The sequence below is a fragment of the Quercus lobata genome, chromosome 2, assembly GCF_001633185.2.
Source record: "Quercus lobata isolate SW786 chromosome 2, ValleyOak3.0 Primary Assembly, whole genome shotgun sequence".
Lineage (NCBI taxonomy): Eukaryota > Viridiplantae > Streptophyta > Magnoliopsida > Fagales > Fagaceae > Quercus > Quercus lobata.
In genome coordinates, this window is record NC_044905.1 from 12,134,884 (window position 1) to 12,145,561 (window position 10,678).

Genomic DNA, 10,678 nt, shown 5'->3' on the forward strand with positions numbered 1-10,678 from the left:
TCACGCCAATATATTATATAATATTTTTAAGATTCATTTAGTGTTTTATTAAATAATATTTTTATACATTTTTAAAAAACAAAATCAAAGTGTGGACATATATCCAAAAAAGTACACAGAATAAAAATAAAATTGTATGTGTGTGTGTTAATATATGGTTGGGTTAAAGTTACACCAACTTTAAATAATGTTACACCACTCAATATTTTTTAATTAAATGTGAATTTTGATAAATCCACCGCTCGATTACATTATCTTCTGTATATTCTTCATACTTACAAAATTTTTAAATAATTAAAAATCAATAGACATGTCATCAATCAATTGTTTAGATTCAAGTTTTTGTAGTTTAAAATAATGTATAAAATATGAGTTTATGGATCGAATGGTAAATTACATCTAATTGGCATGAAAATTAGCATGCATGTTAAGAACATATAGAACATGTAATTCAACGGTTAGATTTTCAAAATATGAATTTAATAACAAGTTATTGGATAATGTAACATTACTTAGAGTTACACTAAATGTAACTTGAACTCAACCTATTAAAAAATTATTAACAAGTGTATCTTATATATCTATATATATATATATATATATTTTAAATGTACATTAGATATTAAAAAAGAAGACGCTTTGGTAAAGTTTGAGTACCATTTGGCCAACTAGTATAAAATATAAAGGGCAAAACTTAGATACAGGACCTTAAGTACTGTTCGTTAGGTACCCCTTTTAAAATTTAACCACCTGGCTATTCACTTAACGGAGCAAACGTGTGTTAACGGTTAACATCCTTTTTCCATATTTTTTTTCTTCTTTTTCTTTTTGGCCGTGTCCTTCAGATCTGAAAGCCAAAGTTCATGACCCAGATAATACACTGACCAAGGTATCATTTTCAGCTGCAAATTTAGCTGAACCATCATAAGAAAAAATTGTAAAACATCCTCAGTCTGGCCTGACTGAGCATAACCAGAAGTCAACGAAGTCCAATAACATACCACAACCTTATCAGGCATTTCATCAAACAGTTTACGCGCAGACACCAAATATTTAAGACTCTTACAATAAGCTGCAAGAAAACCATTACACACAAACGGATCACCAAGAAAGCCCATTTTCACAACATGGGTATGAATTTGTTTGACATGATAGGCGTTATTGGACCTAAAACACGCCTTTAGGAGAAAACAAAAGGAAAAGTCATTAGGTGAAAGTGAAAGTGACCTCTGTTTCAAGGTTTTGAAGATGAAAAATGGATGGGAAAAGAGACCCTTTTCAGTTAAGACTCTCCTCCTTTTTTCTTGGAAAAATTATCATTAACCCATGTAGTAATTATTTAGAATCCACACTCCAGCCACCAAAGCCAGGCACCTACCGAGCCCAACCAGTCGTTCAAATTGCAAACCAAAGTTCAAATCTTTGAGATCAAAAGCCAGCAACCCCATCGACTTTCTGACTGTTTAAGGGTTAGATCGGGAAAAAGAACTATCAAGAGAGATCAGAAAAGAGAGGAACAAAGAAAGAAATAGAGACTGGCATCCAACAAATCGTTCAATTGACAACGTGAAACACACGAGCCAGCCCTTTCCTCCTTTTGAAATCTTGATTTCTTCAAAATCTAGAGGTCTGAGAGTGTGAGAAGAGGGACGTTAGTCTTCAAAATCTAGGTCATGAACTCTGGTTTTCACACATCTGAAGGAGAAGGCAAAAAGAAAAAAAAGAAAAAAAAAAAGAAAGATGTTAACTGTTAACACGCGTTTGCTCCGTTAAGAAAATAGACAGGTGGCTAAATTTTAAAAGGGTACCTAACAAACAGTATCTAAGGTACTGTATCTAAATTTTGCCTATAAAATATAAATACCTGCCCTCATATTTATTTTCTTTATTCCTTCTCCAAAAAAAAAAAAAAAAAAATCCTTATTCTTTTGAAGCTCTGCTAGTTATTAGTATCACCCGATAGTCTCAACCTGCACAAAGAAAAAAAAAAATCATCACATAATTTGATTTGATAATTAGTACTACTAAGTACTATCTAGACAAATATAGGATCCGTTTGGATTGAACTTATTGTTACTGAAACTGAAAACTGAAAATACTGTAATAAAATAATTTTTAAATGTGTTAATAGTACCGTGAGATCCATTTTTAATATTTTTTAGTGTGTGAACAGTGCTGTGAATAGTGATAAACAGTGCGTAAATAGTGATTTTTGTTCCCTGCATAGTAAACCCATGTGATATTACTGTTCACGCGCGGAGAAAAAAAAAAATCTGAAAACGCAGACACCCACTCCAAACAGCATCATACTTATCAAAAAAAAAACCCTAGACAAATATAATATGTTAAAAAATAGAAATAAAACGAATGCTTTGAAAATAAAAAAGAACAAAAAATATTTAACAACAACTAAACCAAACCCTAACTGTGATTTGACTTTCCTTTACTTTATTTTAAAATGATAATTTTTTCAATTAAAAAAAGAATGAAAGAAAAAAGATAAGTCTAATGGACCAAACAGGACCGATATTTGACCAAATAGACTGAACTGGCCAAATATACAGAACAGGACCAAAATGGACCAAAAAGTAAGAAAGCAAGATTTCAGAACAAATTATTAAATTAATTAAAATAGTAGGTTAAAAATGTTATAATTTAATAATTAAAATAAAAATTATAAAAAAATAATTAATTTCGAACATATTGGAAGCTTACAATAAAAAGCTTGAAGAAAAAATTAATTCGAAAATGTTAATCAATATAAGTAAAAGTTAATTAATTAAACAAAAAATTGATTGATATAAAAAATATAATGTAAATATAAGTTATAATTTATATTTTTATGCCTAGTGTCAATTTATTTATTTGTTTGTATAGTACAACTATACACAAGCCGGGTTGAGATTAAAGTTCTTAACTAGACCACTTTTGATGGGTTGGACCAAAACGATAGAACTTTAACTTATAACGTCTGCTCAATAATGATTACTTTTTATTACACAGAGCTCCGCCCATGAATGTGTCATTTTTTCCAGGAGACACACCTATCTCTGCCCATGGATGTACTGAGTTCCAATCATAAGCAAAGTATAGTAGTATTAAAGAATTACAGAAATATGTACGACATGAAAGATGTGCATACTGCATCACTGCTACTAATAGGTAATAACTCATGGTCTATAGATTCGTATAACCAGCCAATACGAATTTTGTTGTGCAGCAAAGCAGTTTGGAAGTTAGGATCATTCAAGAAGTCGGGTCTAGTCTACTACTGATCTATTATTTTTGTGTAGCATGTTTGGTTCTGCAAATTAGTACCTTCTTTGGAGGCAGACCCTAGTCGACATTAAGTAAAATGGTTTAGCTAGTAGTGGTCCTAAGTTTTACAGCCACGAGGCCCATGACCAATTTGGCCCAAACAATAAATTTTTTTCCCAATTATTGAGCTAATTTTTTTGGAATTAGGTGGCAGAAGAGGATATAGTAAGTACAACAACAAAGGCGGCCAAAAGAAGCCGGTGATTAATTGCCGAGCTATTAGCATATTATACCAAGTCGTGTGTGGCTATCACAACATTTTTATTACACTTTTACAATAAATCATAAGTAATAAGTTGTTATTGGTTCTAATTTGAATTTAAAATTTAAATTATTTTTTTGTCCATCTGTAACTTTCAATAACAACATGACACTTAAGATTTGTTATGAAAATGTTATTGACATAGTATTTCTTTTGATTAATCATCTTCGTATCTTATATGGAAAATCTTATTACTCACTTTTATTGCATACTTTTGTACCCACCGTTATTTGAATCGTGTTTTAATTAAAAAAAAAACATGATTTCTCAAATTTTAGTCATGTGATGATGTGTGTACAGTGAGTGTGACTACCAATAATAAAAGTTGAAAAGACAGCTAATGAGGAGCCGAGTTTTCCGTTGGGTGGCCAACTGGTTATAACTTCACATTTATTGGCGCGAAGAAAGGCATATTGCCATCATTTTCAAGCTTTTTCATGAAAAGAAAGAGCGTTACGTGCTTTATTTCCAATTTCTGTTATCACTCTTAACTGTCTCTGCAACTTTTGGTCTACATTTTTCCATGGAAGAAGTGAATCTTTCCTCCAGTTCCAACCCAGTTGTAAAAATGGAAGATACATCTAATGCAAGCAAAAAGAAGAGTGTTTCATTACTTGGCCTATTTGCTGCTGCCGATAAAATTGACTGTGTCTTGATGTTTTTCGGTAGTGTCGGGGCTTGCATCCATGGTGCTGCACTTCCTGTGTTCTTTATTTTGTTTGGTCGTATGATTGATTCTTTAGGACATCTGTCCAAGAATCCTCACAAATTGTCTTCACAGGTTTCCAAGGTACGAGGAACTTTGACACCTTCATTTTGAATTTTGGATTACCTTTTAGTACTATTTTTTTTTTTTTTTTTGGAATTCATTTAAAAATTAGAATGAAGTAAGACTACTAACTAATGGGTCAAAATGGATAAATTCTCGGGGTAAAACTTAGGTACATAAATTAGTCGCACTACATTAAGTTTCCCAATTGAATTAATGGTCCTTAGAAAAGATAACATAATTTGTGTTTTACAGTGTTCGAATTCAATTGGAGAACCTAATGTGTCTAACAAGTTTAGCAAGATGTTTACCCATAGTTGATACTTTGCATGTGAGGTACAGAATGCCCATGTTCACCTCTTCTATATAAAGAAATAAGGAAGTCTTATACTATTTTAGAAAGTTGTTATGAAATTTGCCAAATGATATAGAAGGATGAGAGACAATTTTGGATTTAAAAGGGTATTTAACCAAGATGAATTCAAGTTGATATCTTCCCAGCTTGTCCAACTACTAGAATTAAAGAGTGATTCAAGTAGGGCTATTTTTTGTGTATGTTAGAAACTAGAATAATGATTAAAAGATTATATTCATAATTTCCTAAAAGTTTAAGCTTTCGAAACAGTTGGTAATTTTATCACTTTACTTAAGAATTCATTATTATAAAGGGTTTTGAAAAGCAGTCTGCACTAGAAATTTTGAGTTTTGCCCAACCATTGTTTTATAATGTATATCAGTTTGGAAAGAAGTAGCACTCAATGTTAGAATATACATAATGATTCAGGATTAATATCCTTTTTATATATGCACTTGTACTGCAATTGTATCTGAACTTTTGTGTTTTTGCAGTATTCTCTGTACTTAGTTTATCTTGGAGTCATTGTTTTGGCATCAGCATGGATAGGTATGTCTGATGATACTAAGTCTAATCTGGCTGGCATTGTTATCCTTTCCTGCCAACTGCTTTGGTTTTTTCACCTAGTTCAGTGTAAGCATCCTTGTTTACTTGATGTTTTCAGGTGTTGCATTATGGATGCAAACTGGAGAGAGGCAAACTGCTCGTTTGAGAACGAAGTATCTTCAATCAGTTTTAAACAAGGATATCAATTTCTTTGACACTGATGCCAGAGATTCAAATATTATTTACCACATTTCCAGTGATGCAATACTAGTGCAGGATGCAATAGGTGACAAGGTATATCATAATACAAATGGCTATGCTTGATGATATACGGAACAAATTTGGCATTGGATTTTAAAAATGAATAAGATTATATTGTATCTTAATGCAGACAGGTCATGCTCTGCGTTACATTTCTCAGTTCATTGTTGGATTTGCCGTTGGATTTGCATCAGTATGGCAGCTTACACTTCTCACCTTGGCTGTTGTTCCATTGATAGCTTTCGCAGGGGGGGCTTATACTATTATCATGTCTACCTTATCAGAAAAAGGTGAGGCTGCTTATGCTGAAGCTGGAAAAGTTGCAGAAGAGGTAAACAATTGCCTTTAAAACATCTCCTGCTACCCCCATTGAATTGTTGCAAATACTAATGAGGACATTTGATAGTTGTTACCTCTGTGCTGAAGCTGGATTTTAACATGGCAGTTATCTTCAAATAGCATAAAGCATATCAGCATAGATTTGATTGTTTATCTAATTACACCTCATCTGATTATTGAGTTGATTCTCATGTGTTCTGGCTTTAACACTTTTTTCTTTTCTTTTCCTCTCCCCTTTTGCATGGCTCAGGTTATTTCACAGGTTCGTACAGTGTACTCATTTGTAGGAGAGGACAAAGCAATTGATGCATACTCCAAATCACTTAATAGAGCCCTTAAACTAGGGAAGAGGAGTGGCTTGGCAAAAGGAGTTGGTGTAGGATTTACATATGGCCTTTTATTTTGTGCGTGGGCATTGCTTCTCTGGTATGCCGGCATACTTGTCAGACATCGGGACACAAATGGAGCAAAAGCGTTCACGACAATTATCAATGTCATCTTCAGTGGATTGTAAGTCCATTTTTTAAAGATGTTTGCAGGTATAACTGGTCCATTATATTTTTGTTTAGACTAAAAACAAACTTCTTTTTTTGTAGTGCTCTCGGTCAAGCAATGCCAAACCTTGCTGCCATTGCGAAAGGCCAGGCGGCTGCTGCCAATATCATAGGCATGATTGAAACAGATTCCAAGTCTTCTAAAACATCAGATGCTAGAGTAGTGTTGTCAAAAGTAGCTGGTCAAATTGAATTATTGGAGGTCTGTTTTGCTTATCCTTCACGATCCAGTTTGGTTTTTGAAAATTTGAGCTTCTCAATTACTGCTGGGAAGACCTTTGCAGTAGTTGGTCCAAGTGGCTCAGGAAAGAGCACTATTATTTCCATGGTTCAACGTTTCTATGAACCCACTTCAGGTATGTAATGCCCACCTTAGCAGAGACTATTTATTTTTAGAGTCCAAATTGTGATTGTAGGAAAATTCACTAGTTGACTTTTGAATGTAAATTATTAAACTTCGAAAGCTCATGTGGCTTATGCCTGAAAATGTACAAGGTAACATACTGTTGGATGGACATGATCTCAAGAGCCTTGAATTGAAATGGCTGAGGGAACAAATGGGATTGGTTAGCCAGGAACCAGCATTATTTGCAACAACTATAGTTGGAAATATTCTGTTTGGTAAACAAGATGCAGACATGGATCAGATTATACTAGCTGCCAAAGCTGCAAATGCACATTCTTTCATTGAAGGATTACCTGATGGTTATGATACTCAGGTGTGTCCTATTGCAAGCCCTTGTCAAGTGTACCGCTCATTGTCCATTTTTCATATAATGAAACATAGTGCTCGTTCAGTAAAACAGTTTTAAACTGCACATTTTGAAAGTTTTTTTTTTTTTTTTTTTCCGTTTCTTTTTTAACTTACTTTTTTTCCTAGGTAAAGCTTTTTCAAACCACCTCATTTTCAGTAAACTGAAAACAATAAAGTTTTATTATGTTGATCATAATAAAGTTTTATTATGGTATACTACATTTAGAAGACAATCTTGGAACATGATCATAACCTCATTATTTTTGGCAAATATGTTGTCCGATCCTCAAGTTTGATGGTTGTTGAATTCAGGTTGGGGAGGGAGGAACACAGCTTTCAGGAGGGCAAAAACAAAGAATTGCAATTGCAAGAGCAGTGCTGAGAAACCCCAAGATTTTACTTCTAGATGAGGCCACCAGTGCTCTTGATGCAGAATCAGAACTCATAGTGCAGCAAGCGCTAGATAAAATAATGTCAAATCGGACAACAATCATAGTTGCACATAGGCTATCCACTGTACGAGATGTTGATACAATCATAGTGCTAAAGAATGGTCAGGTTGTTGAAAGTGGGACCCACATGGAATTAATATCCAAGGACGGTGAGTATGCAACTCTGGTGAACTTGCAGGTTACAGAAAATGTTAAAGATCCTAGCTCAATATCTCGCTCTGGAAGTTCAAGGCATTCCAGCTTTAGAGATTGTTCTGAAAGTTCAAGGCATTCCAGTTTTCGAGAATATCAGACTACAAGTGAAATGCAGCCAAGTGATCAAAACTCATCCCCATCAAAGCACACTCCATCGATTTGGGAACTACTAAAACTAAATGCTCCAGAGTGGCCTTATGCAGTACTTGGCTCAGTGGGCGCAGTTCTTGCTGGCATGGAAGCTCCTCTGTTTGCCTTTGGAATCACACATATCTTGACTGCATTTTATTCTCCTGATCTTTCTCAAATGAGAGATGAAATCCAGCGGGTAGCTCTTATATTTGTTGGAGTGGCAGTTATTACTATTCCTATCTATCTATTGCAACACTATTTCTATACATTGATGGGAGAGCGTCTCACCACTCGTATTCGATTATTAATGTTCTCAGGTTATTGTCTCTTCACCATAAAACTACAATTATCAAAATTAATAATCTTCTTCACTCAGGATAACAGCTACATGCATGTTCAAAATATAATCATTCATTCTAATTAAGAACTATATGTCTTTCTTCAACTGCAGCTATCCTTTCCAATGAAGTCGGCTGGTTTGATTTCGATGAGAATAATACAGGCTCACTGACATCAATTTTAGCAGCAGATGCAACATTAGTAAGAAGTGCTCTTGCTGACCGTCTATCCACAATTGTGCAGAATGTAGCACTGACTGTGACTGCATTTGTAATTGCATTCATGTTAAGTTGGCGAATAGCAGCTGTTGTTGTTGCCTCTCTCCCCCTGCTTATTGGAGCTTCGATTACTGAGGTAAATTTTGGAAACCATTATACAGTTAACAATGAGAATTATTCAAGCACATGTACTTGTTGTCATTGCCATCTAGTATTCTTGATCACCTCTTGAAATTTTGTACACACTGATTTTTTTCTTCTTTTTTTGGTTTCTCATGAACAACATTTCAATTAATTAATTGGTTTATGTCCTTATATCCCTTCTATATTTGCTTTTCTTTTTATCTGCAGCAACTATTTCTCAAGGGATTTGGAGGAGACTACAGTCGTGCCTATTCTAGAGCAATTGCTGTGGCACGTGAAGCAATTGCAAACATACGTACAGTTGCTGCATTTGGTGCTGAAGACCGGATCGTAATGCAGTTTGCCTCTGAACTAAACAAACCAAACAAACAAGCAGTTGTACGAGGCCATATATCAGGTTTTGGCTATGCTGTATCTCAGTTCTTTGCATACTGTTCCTATGCACTTGGCCTTTGGTATGCATCAGTATTACTCAAGCATAGAGAATCAAATTTCGGAGACATCATGAAATCCTTTATGGTTTTGATAATCACAGCATTGTCAATAGCAGAAACACTTGCTCTTACCCCTGACATTGTAAAAGGGTCACAAGCACTTGGGTCAGTTTTCAGTATTCTCCAAAGAAAACCAGTTATCCACCCCAATAATCCTACCTCAAATGTAGTAACAGATGTCAAAGGTGATATAGAATTTAGGAATGTGTGTTTCAAGTATCCAGCGAGGCCAGATATCTCCATTTTTGAGCATTTGAACTTGAAAGTCTCAGCAGGAAAGAGTCTTGCTGTAGTAGGCCAAAGTGGATCGGGGAAAAGTACTGTGATAACGCTAGTAATGAGATTTTATGACCCCACTTTTGGGAAAGTTTTGATTGACGGATGTGATATTAAAAGCCTAAACTTGAGATCATTAAGACTGAAAATAGGTTTGGTTCAGCAAGAGCCAGCATTGTTCTCTACTACAATTTATGAAAACATCAAGTATGGAAAGGAGGAGGCATCAGAAATTGAGGTGATGAAGGCTGCAGCAGCAGCAAATGCTCATGGATTCATTAGTAGAATGCCTGAAGGGTACAAAACTCAGGTTGGTGAGAAGGGAGTGCAGTTATCAGGGGGGCAAAAGCAGAGGGTGGCAATTGCTAGAGCAATGTTGAAAGACCCTTCTATTCTTCTTTTGGATGAAGCAACTAGTGCACTAGACACAGCATCTGAGAAGCAAGTTCAAGAGGCTCTTGACAAGCTTATGAAGGGCAGAACAACAATTCTAGTAGCACACAGATTGTCAACTATTCGTGAAGCGGACAAAATTGCCGTGTTGCAATTTGGGAGGGTGGCTGAAATTGGTAGCCATGAGCAACTCACTAAAAAACCAAGCAGTATATATAAGCAACTAGTCAATCTACAAGAGGAAAAGAAGGCTCAAGTACTTGGTTAATTGGATTGTAAAAGCCAAACATGATACTTTGGTAGCAAGAATTTCCCAGATAACAAACTGTGCATAATCTTAAAGCATGAAGTATTTAATATGAAATACTATAGAAGATGTACACATGCATATCAGCATATGTTGTTTTTCAGAGCTTTTCCAAGAAACTGTTGATAATACAATTATTGCATGTTTAATATGCTAGAAGTTTTGTTATACATTATTAGATGAGATGGATAAAACTTTGAAATTTGAATAAATACAGCTTTTATAGTCCTTATGTGATTTTATTTATTCCTTATGTGATTTAACCACTTAAGCTTGACATCATCTACACTTATGAGATCATACTTACTTTTTTTTAACCGCAATTTCATTAAGAATAAAAGGTAATACAACAATCGCACCTACATGCTTCCAGAGTCCAGACCCACAGGAGGTAGATTGCAATTATTACAAGAGAAACTAGCTTTAAGAGCAACTGAAAGTTTAGCAACAAAATGAGCTCTTGAGTTAAGAGATCTCTTATTCCAGCAAAACTCACAATTAACAGAATTCAAACTTAAATCAAAAGCATTACTAAGTTATGAATGTCAGGTCTCATTTTATGCTGATTAA

The 10,678-nt window shown here is 34.6% G+C and overlaps 1 protein-coding gene across 1 annotated transcript; it reads left to right on the plus strand.

Annotated features, from left to right (window-relative positions):
• Positions 1–3,990: 3,990 nt before the first annotated feature.
• LOC115974517 (ABC transporter B family member 13-like) lies at positions 3,991–10,320 on the plus strand. The gene is made up of 10 exons (XM_031094917.1): positions 3,991–4,370; positions 5,199–5,253; positions 5,369–5,544; positions 5,642–5,842; positions 6,101–6,360; positions 6,447–6,760; positions 6,900–7,123; positions 7,471–8,254; positions 8,389–8,630; positions 8,846–10,320. The coding sequence occupies exons 1-10, from the start codon at positions 4,104–4,106 to the stop codon at positions 10,067–10,069; spliced, it is 3,747 nt and encodes a 1,248-aa protein (XP_030950777.1). The 5' UTR covers positions 3,991–4,103; the 3' UTR covers positions 10,070–10,320.
• Positions 10,321–10,678: the final 358 nt, after the last annotated feature.

Excerpts from the sequence above, each read along its gene's own strand:
- LOC115974517 (XM_031094917.1), top strand. The coding sequence starts at position 4,104 with ATGGAAGAAGTGAATCTTTCCTCCAGTTCCAACCCAGTTGTAAAAATG. Across the intron at positions 5,843-6,100 it reads CTGGAAAAGTTGCAGAAGAG|GTTATTTCACAGGTTCGTAC; the intron begins GTAAACAATTGC and ends TGCATGGCTCAG. Across the intron at positions 6,761-6,899 it reads TTTCTATGAACCCACTTCAG|GTAACATACTGTTGGATGGA; the intron begins GTATGTAATGCC and ends AAAATGTACAAG.